Genomic DNA, 17,948 nt, shown 5'->3' on the forward strand with positions numbered 1-17,948 from the left:
GGTTTTGTTTGACGTCTTATTTCTTTGTCTTTATCTCTTCAGTCATAACTGGTCTCGTTTTTTGTATTTTTCTGGTCCTTTAGTGTGTTTATGAAGTAATTTAGTTTATTTTTGTTTTCATTTTATGTACATTTGATGTGTTTTTGTGTATATTTTCATTGTGTATACATTCATTTTTTGTAACTATAGATGTAATATTTTTTGTCCTCATAATTATATTCTATTATGAATATATTGTGTTGTTTGTGTTACACTTAGTTTCAGTCTTGTGTGTAAAAGGTTGTGGGTTCAATCTCATTCGCGTTGACCTTTGTTAGTTTTGTGCATTAATTTAACCTCTTATTTCTTCAGTCATTTTATGTATAATGCAGCCCCTGTTTTATCTGTCTTGTGTCGATTTCCCTCTCGTCTCCACACAGGTGGGGCTCATCTCCTTGATTACCTTCCTTTACTATCTAAGGCGTGTTGGCTGGTTGAAGTGTTGTTACTTGAGAAAGAAAGCAGGACGTTACTGTACGTAGAGTGTTTCTCACAGATATCTGAGACTGTGTGTTTTCTTAGGATGAAGCTGTTTGTTTTGGACAATGTGATGGTTTACACTGAGGACGCTTCATGTTTCCACTCATTTACTGTGGATTATATCATCACAGGCTCATTCTTCAAAGCACAATATAAAGGAACTGCAGGTTAGGGGTTCCCACTAATCCCATTGCATGAAAAGATGGTGGACCAGTTAGAATTAACGTCAACATTTAGCTGAAAACTTCTATTTTCTAACGTCCAGATGATCACATATGAATAAAATAATAAACTTGATCTGTCACTGCTTTGATTTCTTTCTAATATAAAAACTATAAAACTAGATTTGACCATTGTTTATGTTGCTTACTGCACAGGGTGTGAAATAAATCTTCCAGCTATTTTTTCTTAATGTGTCTTTATCTTATTTATATTTATCTACACTTTTAACTATTTATTCTTCTGTACTTTGCACTGTACTGTTGGTGAGAACTCGTTTTTTATTGTGTATGCATACAAAGCATAAAAAGGACAAATAAAGAAATCTGAATTATACTTTCGTAATGTAGTGACATTATTGTTATTGTTGTTTTGTTATTTTATTGTCATTGTTTCTTTATTACTTTGTGATTTCTATCTAATAATAATGCTCTATACATAGAATTTTTCATACTTGCTTTTCTAGCCGTTTCCATGGTGACATTTTGATTAATATGACTCTGGGTGTAAAACCAGTGACTGTAATCAATCACTGAGATCCAGTCACAGATATTTACTCTAGTGACCTGACGATGAATCACCGAAGGAAGAAATTGGTTTAAAATCGAGTACTTAACCTTCCACCTCGTATCAGTCCGTCAGATATAATAAAATATAAAAACAGTCTCATGTGGACGCTCAGGAAACAGCTGCAAAAATCATCCAAATATTGGAGACAAACAATGAACCCAAAGTTCAGAGGAAGCACGTCAAACACAATGTTTGCATCACAAAACTCTGAAATATGAAATAACTCCTTTAGAGCCGGTGCTGCAGTTCTATTGGTCCATTTCAACCAGTGCAATGTTTCAAAATAAAATAAACCTCATTCATAAGCTGTGGTTTGTGTTTTCACAAATGTTCTGGATTAAAACTTAGTGTCAAAACATGTATAGTTCACTTCCTGCATTTCATCTTTATGAATTTAAGGGGTTTTTTTTCTCAATTATTAGGTTGGGCAAAAAAGAATTATCTGAGAAAATGTATCATGAGCAACTGTAAACTCACAAAATGAGTAAAAAACAGCAAAAATGCACAAATTTACTCACACAAACACACAAGACCACCAAGAATATACAAAAACAATACACAAAACGACAAAACACAGATGACAACAAAATTATACAAAACAGCACAAATGTACATAACAAAACCGAATATGAACCCAAAATGACAACAGAAATAAACACACTGAGCATGTAAAATAAATTAACTGCACATCATTGTTTGATAGGACTCATTTTTGTTCATTTTGTTATGTTATTTTTAGTCAACTTGTGCAACTTTTGGTTCATTTTGTATATTTCAGTTGTGAACTTCTATATTTTTGTTTGTTTTTGATGTTTTTTTGTGCATATCTTTCTGACATTTTGTGTAATTTCTTTTTTGTTTTGTAGATTTTATTGTAATCTTGTATGTTTTGAGTCATTTTGTACATATTTGTGTTGCAAGTCTGTTTATTTATTTTTTTATTGTTTATTTTGTCCGTTTACTTTTACTTTAATTTTGTAAATATTTATTATCAGTCAACTTGTGCAACTTCTGGTTAATTTTGTGTATTTCAGTTGTCAATGTATATACATTAAGAAAAGTTTGGGGGGCACAAAAACCCTCCTCTCTGAGTCGCACCCCCCACCCACCAAAAATCTGCGTACTTCTGAGTGGGCGGGTCCTCAGCAGTAACGGCTATAATGTAAACAAACATACTAAACATGTTAGCGACAATGTTAGCCTGACAGTCAATGATACATGAGGTTTGTTTGTCACATACATTTATATACAGTATATACATATATATTTCTACTGAATAGTACTTTATGACATGTAGTGATTTAGCATTAGGGGGTTCAGCTTTATGTGCACAGTGTGCAACAGGGGTGAAAGAAAGAAGGTGAATAACGGCAAATGAGCATTTAACGACAACCTAATGCTATATAAACAGCCACAAAAACAAAGTTAGCTCGCTAAGCTAACAAACCTCTGACCATGTGGTCGCTACAGGCATCAGCAGACTCTGCTCCTCCTGACCACAGACGTAGGTTTAAAATCCACTTTTTATGTTCTGTGTTCTCCATCTGAATATAGCGCTCTAGCTTTGTCGCGATGCAGTAATGTGAGTGACATCATGTGAATCAACAGAGCAGGACATAGACATATACACACTGATCCTAACAACAGCTCTAGGGTACGTTCAATAGCACAAATGTAGCAGACTCCTGTATACGGGATTTATTTTACTCTGGAACAGAATCTATTTCTAATGTAATGAAGTACTGTTACTTGAAACAAAATTTACTTAAGTAAATGTAAAATTACAGATTTTAAAAAGTTCAATAAACTCAATTACAGTAACGAGAGTAAATGTAAATCGTTACTTTCCACCGCTGTCCATCAGTTCTTTTTGTGTATTTTTAGTCACTTTGTCTGTTTATTGGTTCATTTTGTAGATTTATGTTGTCATTTTTATTTGCTTCTGTTATTTGTGTTAGCCTTTTGTGCATTTTTGTATGTTTGTGTTTGTGAATCATTTTGTGCATTTATTTGCTCCATTTATACATTTTTTTTGTTTTGTTATTTTAGTGTATTTTTTAGTTGCCTTGTCTGTTTTTCGGTTAATTTTGTGGATTTATGTCACGATTTTTTGTAATTTTTTTATATGCTTCTGTTATTCTGTAATTTTAAATCTTTTTTTGTGTCATTTTGTTCTTTTAATTTGAAGGTCACACTGAATGAGATTGAGTTGCCCATGTCTGCTCTGGTTTAATTCAATGAGAATATTGTGGTTGTGTAATACAGCTGATGTTTATTGTTCCACACCAAAGTGAACAGAGGTGGAACACATCCTCACATCCTGTGGGATGGAAACAGCCAATCAGACGTAAGTCACACTTTAATGAGTTCATGAGGCTGAAGCAGAAACAACCATTGTGTCCTTTTCCATATGTCAGCCTCTGTTATCAGCAGCAGCACAGGGCGCTATCACGCTACATTCACTTATTTTAGGCACACGCTGGAGTTCACATTCTGATCATTCTAAAAACTAACAAAACAGCAAAAATACACAAACTTATGATTTCTTTAAAAAAAAAACAAGACGACTATAAAATAACAGAAAAATAAAGAAAAGAAAACAAAACCTAAACTGACAAAAAATATACAAAAAGACACCAAAAATATAGAAAAAGAATAAAAATACACAAAATTATTTTAGAAATACAAAAAATTACTCTGATAAGACACAAAACAAAGCCAAATCCAGAAAAGCTGTGAAACACGCAGTGATGGATTTAATTTCATGTAATTATCTTGTTTCCTAAAGGCTGGCGGCGACGACGATACTGGGAGAGAAACGTGTAAATCACTGGTGCTCCATGGCGTCCACACTGACACCAGTCTGTACTGTATAGATATATGGATATAGATGGGTAGGTAGCTACAATCAGCAGAGCACAGACACACACACTAACTGTTTCTCACAGCTGTTGATGGAATTCATCAGATTATTATCAGTTATTTTGAAGTGTTTGGTGTGTTTTAGTAGTCATTCTAAGTATTTTTACTGTAGTTTTATGGTTTTTGTTGTCATTTTGCCTATTTTCTGTTATCTATCTATATTTTTGTCATCATTTTGTGTGTATTGGCTGTTATTTGCATGTGTTATGAGTCATTCTCTGTGTTTTTGCTGTTGTGTGAGTTATAAGTCATTAGTGTATTTTTTATTGTAACTTTGTATATTTTTGCTGTTTTGTGCATTTCTTTATTCTTCTTCAAAGTCATTCTTTGTGATTTTGCATGTTTTATGAGTCATTTTGTTGTCATTTTATGTTTTTCAATAGATTTTGTGTATTTTTGTCATTTTGTGTATTTTAAGTTATTTTTGTTTGTGTTTGGAGTCATTTTGTGTAATTTGTTGTTTCACTGTTTGTTGTAAGTGTGTTTGCATATTTTTTTTATATTATTTTGTATATTTTTCCTGTAACTTATTTCATTTATGTCATTTTGTACATAAGTTATTTATGAAATGGATCAAGGTGAATATGAATTGTTGATCCAGTCCTTGTCACAGCCCTGTGTGTGTGTGTGTGTGTGTGTGTTACAGCCTCACACACACACACACACATTGATAGAAGACTGTACAAACACAAATACCCGCGTCCTGCATGTCACAGAGTGTGTGTCCACTCATGACACACACAGACACACACACACACACAGACACACACACACAGACACACACACACACACACACACAGAGCTGTGGGGTAAAGAGTGCAGAGTGTGATGAGGGAAGAAGGTGACTTTGCTGCTGCTGCTGGTGCAGACGTGCATGGTGTCCATTATGTAATAAACTGTGTGCGTGTGTGTGACATTAACCTCTGTCACAGAAAAATGCAAACACACTGTTCTCATCATGCGACACCCACACATCAACGTTTTACTACCTGCACAAAATGACTCCAAAAACACACAAACTGACAGGGAAAATACACAAAAATACACACAAAAAACAGTACAATACACAAAACGGCTACAAAAAACATACAAAATTACAGAAAAAAGGCCCAACAATGACAATATGTAGTACACAAAAATATTCCAAAATAACTGGAAAAAAATACAAAATGACAACAAAAATGATTTTGAGAAAACCACACAAAATGACTCATAACACACAAAACAACAAAACTGTACAAAAAGGACAACAATAATATGCAAAATTACTTCAAAAACAAGCAAAACTACAACTAAAACACACAAAACAACCAAAACATTGAAAATTACAGGAACATTGACAGAAACAAAAAATACAAAACAAATAACTGAAAAATATACCAAACGACAACAGAAATTACTTTTTTTTTTTTTTTTTTTAAAAAAAAAAAAAAAACACACACACAAAACAACAAAAATGTACAAAATGACAGAAAAGGACAAAAATATACGCAAAATTACTCCAAAAACACCCAAAACAACTACGTAATTATTCTCAATGCTGACACGAATAATAATACAGACTCTCTTCTTGCTAACGGCTAATGGCTAACTCTTCTACATTCCATATTTTATTTCCTGCTTTGAACCAAAAAGAAAAGTTACCTTTCATTTAACTTTGTGATTCTTTGAAGCTAAAACAACACTTCATAACATACAGTTTATACACACATTTATTCTAAACTCTGTGTGAACGGTTTCACTGAAAATTATCAGCAGCAGTTCAATAAATTAAAAATAAATCAGTTTATATACTTGACAAATGATAAGCACAAATAGAGCTACCGCACTACATAGTTAGATCAACCTTCTAACATCATCTAATCTAAATAGATCTACAGGAATAAAGTGCTTTAAACACATTTAATGAACTGGGTTGGCTCAAGAACCTAAATGACAGTGGACAAATACATTCAGTTAAAGGAGACATATGCTTTTAAATCCTTCCTTTTTACATATAAATCATACAGTTATGGTCTATATAAAGCAGAACTGCAATGCTTGGGTCTGAATTCCTCATGATTATAGCTCCACCCCTTTTCTACCCTTTTCTGATGTGCTTCTGAGAGCAACTCGTTTTGGTGCTGTCTCTTTAAATGCAAATGAGACACTTCATACCCCGCCCCCTCTCCAGGTTGCAGAGGTGACACTCGGTTCAACTCCACCCTGTTCGGCCATTTTTGTAGTTTGATAGAAGAGATATGATTATGTAGCGGTGCAGAAAATGTTTATTCACACGTTATTTACAAAATGTCACCAACGTTAGACTTGTCCATCCAGACTTACATGTTCCAGCCAGAGTCTGACCCAGTGGAGTGAGATGAAAATGAAGATGATGAACCTGCAGAACCCTAACAAGTGAGCTAACACAAGCACCGAGCTAACGCTAGCGCCAAGCTAACGTCACAAAATGCATTTTAATGCAGTTTTTTCAGAGACAAAAACGTCAAAATGAAATGACTAATGAAAACTTTAGACTTAAATTAAATCACGTAGGCCATATCATCAAGGATCTAAAACGAGCACACAGCGCTAACATATGAAGACGGTGCAACTGCTAATGCTAACAAAACAATGACAGGGACGTCTTATCATCACTTTTTAGCGTTATTTACAGCTTAGCGAAGTGCTCTGTTCATCGTCTCCAAAGATAGAAGGAATTGAACCCTCAACCAGACAAAGTCTTTCTGTAAATCCTTCTTTATACTGGTGGAGGTTGATGAAGCAGTCATCATTGAAGTGCTTCACACACACAAAAATGACCTTATCCACAGATGTGGTACATTTCTATAAAAAATAAAACTCAACCAGACACTTTGAAAAGGTTCTGATGCTGGGAGACGGTGTAATGAAGCGTGTGGGTTACTACATCCAACAACCCAACATTTTGACTTATCCTCTTGTAACTTCTCCATCCTGGAGCTTGGACTACAAAATAAAAGCCAGAAATAAAAATGGCGGATTGCTCGAAGTGTTGGGCCTGGAGTTGATGAACTAATTTGGCAGTTCAGCTGCAAATACTGTGACGTTATTGTTCAAAAAACGTAATAGAGAATAGAAAAATAGAAACAGATTGAAAAATATGACCAAAACAGAAAATAAAGATATCTACGGAGCACCTGAAGAGACTAATTTGAACTTTTCTGTACTTCTAAACACTCTAAATATACAACAAAATGCATTTAAGGGCTAAAAAAGTGGATTTAACATGATATGTCCCCTTTAATTCAAATAGTCCCAAACTGTAAGAAACAGATGAAGTCGGTGGATCCTGTCTTATTTGGGACTCTCGTCTCATTATTTTCCATTTATTTTACCATTTAATATGGCATTATTGAAGATGCTTTAATGCACATAACATGGTCTCAAACTGCTGTTATTAAGTTAATCAGAAGTTAATCAGATAACAGTGGGGGAGTGACATAACCTCTTTGAAAACCAGTTAAGACATTATAGCAAATAACATTTTATTGCACTTTATATTTATCTTTCTTCTTTTAAACAGTTTCTCATTGATGTTTAGATGATTTTTAGAAAAACGTGATTGAAAAGAAATTACCACACTAATGTACATTTTTTGTTTTTCTTAAATACATGAGCACTGTAATGAATTCATTACATATTTTGATCCTCATCGACGACACAAGTCCAAATCTTTACAAATGCATCTTTGTACTTTATTGTCTTCCTTTAATCTTCATAAATTTAGATTGATCTTGCTTGACAAATTAAATATAAAAACAGTAAAAAGACATATTTTTAAGTACCTTCAATTCAATCAATCAATCAATCAATCAATCAATCAATCAATCAATCAATCAATCAATCTTTATTTGTATAGCACCAAATCATAACCAATGGTATCTCAAGACACTTTACAGTAGAGCAGTCTTAAGGACGGACTCTTCATTTTATGGATACACACATATGCATATATACGTATATACACATACATATGTATCCCACACCCAACATGAATTCATCATGGCGGCAAGGAAAACCTTCTGTTAAGCAGCAGGAACCTTGTGTGGATCCCATTCCTATGATGAACAGCCATCCACGTTATGCTGTGTTGGGTGTGTGCAGAGGAAAGGGTGGAGACAGAGTTGTTGAGACTCTGTAACTCCACACTGAGGATCCCACGGACCTGCAAGACAAAAGCCAGAAGGAGAACAGGAGCAAACACACAAGGGAAGAAGCAGACATAGAGGGAGTGTTAGAGAGAGGAATGGGACCCTCTCCGGTCCCTCTCTAGCCTAAATGACCTCTCTCTTAACGCCCTCTCCAACCTCTCTCCAACCGAGCATGCCAGACCCCCCCCCGGCAGTCTATGCCTATTGCATCTTAATTATGAGCTATGAGCTGGTTCCTAACTAAAAGCTTTACCAAAGAGGAATGTTTTGAGCCTAACCTTAAAGGTAGAGAGGGTGTCTGCCCCCCGAACCGTGGTTGGTAGATGGTTCCAGAGAAGTGGGGCCTGATAACTGAAAGCTCTTCCTCCTATACTACTTTTAGAGACAAATGGAACAACGAGTAGTCCAGCATTTTGAGAGCGTAGTGTTCTGGGGGGATTGTATGGCACTACAAGCTCCTTGAGATAGACTGGTGCCTGTCCATGTAGGGCTTTATAAGTGAGAAGAAGAATCTTGAATTCTATTCTATATTTTATGGGAAGCCAATGCAGAGAGGCTAATACAGGAGTAATGTGATCTCTTCTCCTAGTTTTAGTCAGTACACGTGCTGCAGCATTTTGAACCAGCTGAAGTGTCTTAAGCGACTTGCTCGGGCAGCCTGCTAAAAGAGAATTACAATAATCCAGTCTAGAGGTAACAAAAGCATGGACTAGCTTTTCGGCGTCGCCCTGAGACAGGATAGATCTGATTTTAGCAATGTTACGGAGATGAAAGAAGGCAGTTCTTGAAGTTTGTTTTATGTGAGAGTTGAAGGATAAGTCCTGATCAAATAGAACCCCAAGGTTTCTAACAGTTGTGCTTTGTGCCAGAGTAATGCCATCTAGGGCAGTTAGGCTAGCATAGGTTTCTCTAAGGTGTCGTGGGCCCAGTACAATGACCTCAGTCTTGTCTGAGTTGAGAAGAAGAAAATTTTGGTCCATCCAGGCCCTAATGTCCTTTAGACAGGCCTCAAGTTTAGATAGCTGATTTGTCTCACCTGGCTTCATTGATACATACAGTTGGGTATCATCAGCATAGCAGTGAAAGTTAACAGAGTATTTTCTCATAACATTACCAAGGGGGATCATATAGATACAGAAGAGGATTGGACCTAGCACAGAGCTCTGAGGAACCCCGTAGCTTACTTTAGTGTACACAGAAGACCTATTATTCACGTGTACAAACTGGTACCTATCAGATAGGTAGGACTTAAACCAGTTTAGGGCAGTCCCTGTGATTCCAAGTAATTTCTCTAATCTCTCTAGTAGAATATAGTGATCTATAGTGTCAAAAGCTGCACTAAGATCTAATAAAACCAGCACTGAGAGTCGTCCTTCATCTGAAGCCCAGAGTAGATCATTAGTTACTTTAACTAAAGCAGTCTCTGTGCTGTGTTGAGCTCTAAAACCTGACTGGAAGTCCTCGAACAGGCTGTTGTTTTGAAGGAAGTCACAGAGCTGAGCTGCCACAACTTTCTCAAGAATCTTTGAAATAAAAGGAAGATTAGATATAGGCCTGTAGTTTGCTAAAGTGCTGGAATCAAGAGTAGGTTTTTTGAGAAGGGGTTTGATTACAGCTACTTTAAAGGACTGTGGCACGTAGCCTATTGATAGGGATATATTTATTGTCTCCAACAAAGATGGGCAGACCAGGGGAACAACTTCTTTAAACAGCTTAGTTGGGATCGGATCTGAAAGGCAGGTCGATGGTTTGGAGGATGAAATAATAGAGTTAAGTTCCTGAAGTCCTATATGTGTGAAACAGTTTAGGTTAGGCCTATTTACATTTAATGGTACAGCAGGCCCAGGTGAAGGCAGGGAGTGGCTAATTTTATCTCTAATCTTATGAATTTTATGGTTAAAAAATGTCATAAAGTCCTCACAGCTGAGGGCTAGAGGAATCATGGGCTCAATAGAGCTCTGACTTTGTGTTAGCCTGGCTACAGTGCTGAAAAGGTACCTCGGATTATTTTTATTTTCTTCAATTAGTGAGGAGTAGTATGTAGATCGACTATGTCGTAAGGCTGTCATGTATTTACTATGGCTTTCTTGCCAGAGTATTCGTGACTCCTCTGTTTTATTGGAGCGCCACATTCTCTCTAATTTACGGGTTGTTTGTTTGAGTGTGTGAGTTTCAGAGCTAAACCACGGAGCTTTCCTCTGACGTTTAATAGTTTTTTCCCTCAATGGGGCAATTGAGTCCAAGGTGGATTTTAGTAGACTAGCAGAGCTATCGACAAGCAGATCCAGTTGAGAGGGGTTATAATTAATATCATAGTTATTTATTGGATGGTGCACTGAGTTTAAGGCAGCAGGAATGGCCTCTTTAAATTTAGCCACAGCACTATTGGACAGATTTCTACTCCTAACTATTTTATTGCACAGTGCGAGATCCTCTAGGATAATGTTAAAAGATATTAAAAAGTGATCTGATAGCAGAGGATTTTCAGGGTAGACTTTTAGTTCATTAATATCAAGGCCATATGTTAGAACAAGATCAAGAGTATGATTTAAACGATGAGTAGCTTCATTAATAGTTTGAAAAAAGCCAACTGAGTCTATTAGGGACATAAAGGCTGAGCTCAGGCTATCACTATCTTTGTCCACATGGATATTAAAATCTCCTACTATCAGTATTTTATCAGAACTGAGGACTAAGTTTGATATAAACTCAGAGAATTCTGATAGAAATTCAGAATAAGGGCCTGGAGGACGGTAAATTATCACAAATAAGACTGGCTGGCAGGTTTTTGATTTGGTATGAGATAAATTTAGAACCAGGCTTTCAAAGGAAGTGTAACTGGCCTTTGGTTTAGGATAGATTAGGAGAGAGGAATGATAAATAGCTGCTACACCACCTCCACGGCCTATGTCTCGTGGCATATGAGTATTTAAATGACTGGGAGGAGTGGCTTCATTTAAACTAACATATTCATCTTGATACAGCCATGTTTCAGTTAAACAGAATAAATCAAAGTTATTTTCTGAGATAAGGTCATTTACTAGTAGAGATTTAGATCTCAGTGATCTAATATTTAATAGAGCACATCTAATGGTTTTATGTTTTGGTGTTTCTAGATTTGAGATTTTAATTTTTTTCAGATTTTTATAATTGATAGCTCTTTTATTTGATTTTATGTTAAAATCATTGTGAAATATGGGTCGAGGGACAGACACCGTCTCCATAAAATAATATTCATCACCATCACAACAGTTGTCATGGCGATGAACACAGCTATCATGATAGCAATGGGAGGGAAACTGTCCTAAGGCAAGCGCAGAGGGGCGTGGAGGACTCCGCCTCTGTAACATGGTCTCATTCAAAGTAGGATGGATTCCATCTCTTCCTATCAGGTTCGGTTTTCCCCAGAAGGATCTCCAATTATCAATGAAGCCCACCTCGTTTTCATTATTCATTGAAAACTGACAGAATTCAAGTAAAGTATCTATATTTTTGCAATTATTTATTAAATCTGATGAGTGACCATGAGAGTACATGATTATCTGTAGCAAAAACACAGTGTCTTAATACAGATTATGAAGACCAATAAAAATAATAATAATAATCAATATAAAATAAGAACATGGGCATCATCAGTTGGACAAAAACACTATGTCCATGTCTGAATAATTTATGAACCATAAAAGATTTTTTTTTTTTCTTCTTGTTATTAGTTATATTTTCAGTTCACATTCTTGATTATCATTTTTAGCCGAAAAAAAAAAAAAAAAAAAAAATACACATTCTAAAATTTCATATTTTTAATGCTTTCATTTGTTAATTTTTCACCCTCTCTCAAGTACCCCCTGTAGTGCCATTGTGTACCCCCATTAGAGAAACACTGGTTTAATTCATTTAACAGCTTCAAACTGCTGTTATCTGTAGCAAAAATATAGTGTCCCAATACAGATTATGAAGACCAATAATAATCAATATCTAACTCACAGCCTTTCAAAATAAGAGCATGGGCATCATCAGTTAAACCACATGTGCCAAACTCATGGTCTGGGGGACAAATCTGGAACTTTGGAGCATCCAATTTGGCCCACATGGGAGAGAGTAAAAATTACGGAGAAGACCAGAATTAACATCTTTAAATATTTAATATCAGTGAAATATTGTGACAAATGTTTTTTAAGTGTTGCAGATCTGGTGTATGTTATATATAATATAATATATAAGATATATTTTTTTAAATGCAAGGTGGATTTCTGTAAAAATGAATGAAAATGAAACAATTGCAATAATGAGGAGAAAAAAAAGTGTTGCATGTACTTGAAACGTCAGCATTTCCAACCTTTTTAAGTTACTGCTATGACCTTCCTTATCATACCCTCTAATTCTGTGGTTCCCAAACTGGGGTACATGTACCCCTAGGGGTACTTAAACATATCTCAAGAGGTACACAAAAACATTTGTCAGTTTTTTATTAACATTATGAATTTTTTTTTTTTTTTTTTTTTTTTACATGCACACATACTTTTTTCCTCATCCAACAATAATTGTTTGTGGCACAACTCTTTAAAATACACCAAAAATGTAAAGTTCAAATCCTAAAACGAGTAAAACATCAGAAAGAAAATAAAATAAAAATGTAAGGCAAATGTATTTGTATAGTGCATTTCATACACAAGGCAACTCAATGTGCTTTACATGATCAAAAACTGCAACAGAAAACATTCAACAGCTTAAAATCAATAGGAACATTTAAAATCATCAGTAAAATCAATTAAAATCATCAACAAACACATTATGTCCACAACATGACCAAAAATATCCCTCTCAATCATACACAGTAGAGAAAAAGAGTTTTCTTTAACTTTGATTTAAAAATGTTATGCTGACTTTAGCTTTTCTCACCGGTAGCCCTTATACAGTAGCTATGAAGTAGCTCACAGTTTCAGAAAGGTTGGTGACCCTGTTATAAACCCTGAAAAATAAGTCCTATGTTTTATCAAATATTTAGAAGCAGCAGCAGCAGGTTTGCAATGCATAGAGATTCCCACAGTCAATTACCAATACATATTTAACATTTGCATCACACACTGAGGTGTCTTCACGAACAAAACCAATCTTTCAGGTGAGGGACCTCACTGGTCTGGCCCCTGGTCCTCCTCACCACCTTACAGGCGTTGCAGTATACCTCGTTCCAGAACGAGGGCTGGTGGACGCTGTAGTTCTGCCTCCAGCTCAGGTGGTGCTTCATCAGATCCGGATTCTGCTTCACCTTGTTTAGGTACTGGGCCAGCTCCTCGACCGTGGGGAAGTCATCCACGTGGATGAAGGCCTCTGGGGGCAGGAGGCGCTCATAGTTCTGCCGGGACGGACCCAGGACCACGGGGATAGCTCCTGCCCGCACTGCGTTCCAGAGTTTCTCCGTGATGTAGTCCGTGTGCTGTGAGTTCTCCATGGCCAGGTAGAAGATGTAATCTCTGAGCAGCTCCTGCACGGCCTTGCTGCCCTTCTTTAACGGCTTCCCTGCGCGTCCGTACACGTCGATGTTTACGTAGCGTTTCAGTTCATTGTAGAAAGACACACGGGCATGGGAGGCAGACCAGTGGCTGACGACCCAGGCTAGAAGGCGGGATGGACGGCGGAGAGAAGTCGTCTGGTCCAGCGATCCAGAGCCGTTAACCACGGGGATGAGGTAACCAGCGGGGACGTAAATATCCGAGTCCACCCGGTAGGACAACGTCAGGTTGAAAACCCTGTCGAACTTCTGCAGTCCCGGTGAATGTGTGGGAGACTCGTGGTTCATCCATATCCACTTCTGAGAGCGAGGTCGCGGTTCTGGTGGCATTCGGGCTCTCCCGCTACAAATGTCCCGGTGGTGAAAAATCACAGCGTCAGCCTGTCGGTACGCGTGCTTGTCATCCGTGATCGTGCACCCATGGATTTGGTACAGCTTCCAGCAGTCAGGGAGAGGAGCGACAACGCCAAACGGATGCACCCAGAGCAGGATGGTGGTAGGGGGGGGGCTGGGGCTGGGGGGGACATGCAGGTACAGAACACTTATTCCCAAGGTCAGGAAGACAGTCGCTGTGCACACGGCGCAGAGGACGTAATTGAGAGCACAGCCACGTTTCATCTCTGAGTGGATGTTGTTTCCAGGAGCAGTGAGTGATGATGAAAGGCCTAAAGGTCTCCACAGTCCACCACAGCCTCACCTACTGACTCCTGGTTCAGATGTACACACCTGTCAGTATTCACTGCATTAATAAATGACAGATAGATACGCCTACAGACGCAAATACTAGGTTGTGGTTAGGAGTGGCACACTGATTACCATCCAGTGACATGTCCTTGTTTTTGTTTTTTGTTTTGTTTTTTCTGTTTTCCCGTAAAGTTAGAGGAAAATTAACAAATAAAGTGTCAGTCTTGGTCCAAAACCAGGCGTGAGATGACCGGAAATGATAAAAAATAAATTAATATATTTAATCAGGAGGCACTAAATCAGTGTTTTTCAACCTTGGGGTCGGGACCTCATGTGGGGTCGCCTGGAGTTTGAAAATTTGAAAATCACTTGAAATTTCTAAAAAATTTAAATAGATTTTTGACTTTTTTGAATTTTATTTTATTTTATTTTTTACTGTGCCAGCAAAACTGACGTCTGGTCTATGGCTTTTTTCCCCCTTAATCTCAGTTGATTGCAGAAACATTAATCTTTATTTTGTTTTTAAATTAAAACCCTATTAATGTATTTTATGTATTCACCATTTGCATATGTAAATATAGAATGTATGTCGCAATGTGGAACTATTTATTATATCTCCTTCATCTGCTGTTGTGCTCCTTTACACCAGAGTAAATCCACCTGAACCCACTTATCTATGCGTCCTTTATATCAGGACCACAGGATTATCACATGGGCCTAATTATTGATGTCATTGTTGCAAGTACAGTCACTTCAGTAGAATTATAATGAATGACAGACATCAGTAGAATAAATTAATCGAGTTCTAATTTTAAAAAAAATGATTTACGTTTCTGCAACCAACCAAGATTAAGAAAAAATAGCCGTAGACCAGACGTCAGTTTAACTAATACAGTAAGTAAATAAGTGTGACAGGTGTTAGGTAGGTGCACTAATTAAAAACACTACAAATAGTGACCTGCAGGAGGAAGAACAGGTTGTTCAGCTGTGGGTAGGAGGACAGTGGAATGGGGCATGTGCACACCTTGTTCCACATGAGCATGCAGGAAAAAGCTGGTAGGAAATGCTGTTTGTTGTGTATATGGTGTGTTGTGTTATTGTCTAGCACATGACATTTACCATTTTATTATTTCAGATGTGCTTCCCTGTTTATTTACTGCTTGAGTGAAAACGGCTGGTTGTTGGTAGACTACCGACGGGCCAGGTATTTTTAAAGTTTGTTTGTAGTTCATCTTTTATTGATATGTTTTAATGTTTCTGTATTAAAGTGTTTTTATGGTTATTAATGTTTTCTTTGCAGAGCATCGGGGTCCATACGCTGCTCTTGCTGGGAATAATTTATTTGTTTTGTTCATTAGTTGGGTTCTGTTTTTTTGTTCTAGTCCACCCTGACACGTGAGCTGGTTGAGGGCAAATAGCTGGGTTTTGCCCGTGGGGTGGGCTAGTTCTTATTTTTTTATTTTCTTTATTCATTTTTTTGTGTTTTATTTTGAACTTGTGCTCCCCCCCCCTTGCCACCAATACCTAGTAAGCTCTCAGTCAGGCCTACAGATAGGGCCCTAAGGGTCTAAGTGTGCCGTGCATATTCACGTGTGTGAACTTTAAGCAAAAGGAATATTTGAAGTGCAGTGTGTTGGTGTGTGAGACCTTATCCCCCCAATCCTGTTGTCACAGTTGAGAGCTGAACTGGGAGTTTGGTATGGTGAGGCTTATTAATCATTATGAAATTGTCTCAATAATAAAGATTCTATTTCTCTACCTATTTTGACTGCTTATTGTATCGCTAATCTTAACCGGGTGTAACATAAATAAATAAATAAAACTATCTCTATACATTGGTCCCAGCATATCAAATTAAATTTGAGAGATAACTTTTTATTTTTTGTCCCAGGAAATAGCCACGGACTTTATACTGTGATGACCCGCCCTACTGTACCTCTGATTGGCTCTGACCGTTTTTCAAGTGACCAATCAGAAAGGAGGTGCTGTCCATGCAATGCACGCCCCCAAAGTGCCAAAACTCAACATGACCGCGCGCAGAGAGATCCCCGCGAGCGCACAGACCGAGACGGTGAGCGTGCAGAAAGGCACCGAAAGAAATCTATAACTCTGCGCGATTACAGTATTTATGCGCTTGGGTTTTTGGCACTAAATTGACGCCATAGTTGCCCATCTCTGGCCTACCGAGGGTCCAAATCTTCTAAGATTTTTAATTACTTAAAAAAACATCTTTTACCTTCTAAACTAACTTGTATCAGACAAAGTAGACACAGACAGAAAATTGGCTCAGGCTACAATATTTACGTATTAAAATGTATTTTAAAAAATGCTTTTTAATATGCATTATCCCTTTTTAAATAAATAAACTTAAAACTTCAGACGTTCCCATGTTCAATAACATTTAAATTATCATTAAATAAGGGATTTTGCAACATTGGGGTCGGGACCCCATGTGGGGTCGCCTGAAACAATTGCTAAAAAAAATTAAATAAATTACTGTAAAGTTATTGTTATTTAACAAATTAAAACACACAACTACTGTATTCTATACGTTCACTTTGTCAAATATAAATCTAGTTAATAATGATAATAAAATGCAAAAATATCTGAACTGGCACAACTCTGTATTTGTTATACAGTATAACAAACTCGATCTAAAACTAATTCTAGAAAAAAAAATGTCTTGATATCAAATTGGGGTCACGATCCAAAAAAAGGTTGAGAACCACTTTGCTTTGAGTGATAAATTCTGTGAAAAATAGGACAAAATCAATGACCTTTAATCTAAAAGACATTTCCTGCTAAGATTCCCAGACTGCAGAGAAAGAAAACATCATAAAAACCCACTTGTTCATGTCGTCTCGCCCCTTGCAGATAGTCACATATTTCACTCTCAAGACCAAATGAGGTTTCAAATGTTAAATGACGACAAAATTGTGTTACAGGCCATATGATGTGATCATAATCACCACAAGCTTCTCCACCTCTTGAAGTTTCCATATATGTCACCATACATTTGCAGAGCACTACTGGCTATAAGGCTTCCAACCTAGAAATATAGCAAGTGCTCATTAAACTGCTTTTAAATGGACGGAGATGTCAGAGATAATAACCACCTCTCATCAAACTTTTGACAGGTGTGACGTCACGCCCTTTGTCCCGCCCCCTAACCGGAAGTCCCGCCTTATAGCCCCCACCCATAATGAAAAAAAAAAAAAAGATTTCATCCGCCCCGCCAAATTACACCTGTTGGTGTGTGTGTGATATTACTATTGAGCAGCTGTCTCATAGTAATATAACCTACTTTAGCCGTCTCTATGCAGAGGAGTGCTTTGAACATACGGACTCTGAAC

At 37.1% G+C, this 17,948-nt stretch overlaps 1 protein-coding gene and 1 long non-coding RNA gene across 2 annotated transcripts; one reads left to right on the forward strand and one right to left on the reverse strand.

Moving 5' to 3' along the window:
* Positions 1-13,154: 13,154 nt before the first annotated feature.
* Positions 13,155-14,648, reverse strand: LOC114475064 (alpha-(1,3)-fucosyltransferase 4-like). Its single transcript, XM_028465767.1, has one exon. It carries the CDS (start codon positions 14,527-14,529, stop codon positions 13,498-13,500), a length of 1,032 nt encoding a protein of 343 aa, XP_028321568.1. The 5' UTR covers positions 14,530-14,648; the 3' UTR covers positions 13,155-13,497.
* Positions 14,649-15,066: 418 nt separating this feature from the next.
* LOC114475065 (uncharacterized) lies at positions 15,067-16,098 on the forward strand. Its single transcript, XR_003675417.1, has 3 exons — positions 15,067-15,651; positions 15,731-15,799; positions 15,896-16,098. It is a non-coding gene; the product is annotated as an uncharacterized LOC114475065 (long non-coding RNA).
* The last annotated feature ends 1,850 nt before the right edge of the window (positions 16,099-17,948 follow it).

Source organism: Gouania willdenowi, chromosome 13 (assembly GCF_900634775.1).
Source record: "Gouania willdenowi chromosome 13, fGouWil2.1, whole genome shotgun sequence".
In the NCBI taxonomy this organism is placed as follows: Eukaryota; Metazoa; Chordata; class Actinopteri; order Blenniiformes; family Gobiesocidae; genus Gouania; species Gouania willdenowi.

Coding starts and splice junctions, on each gene's coding strand:
- LOC114475064 (XM_028465767.1), bottom strand. CDS start 14,529: ATGAAACGTGGCTGTGCTCTCAATTACGTCCTCTGCGCCGTGTGCACA.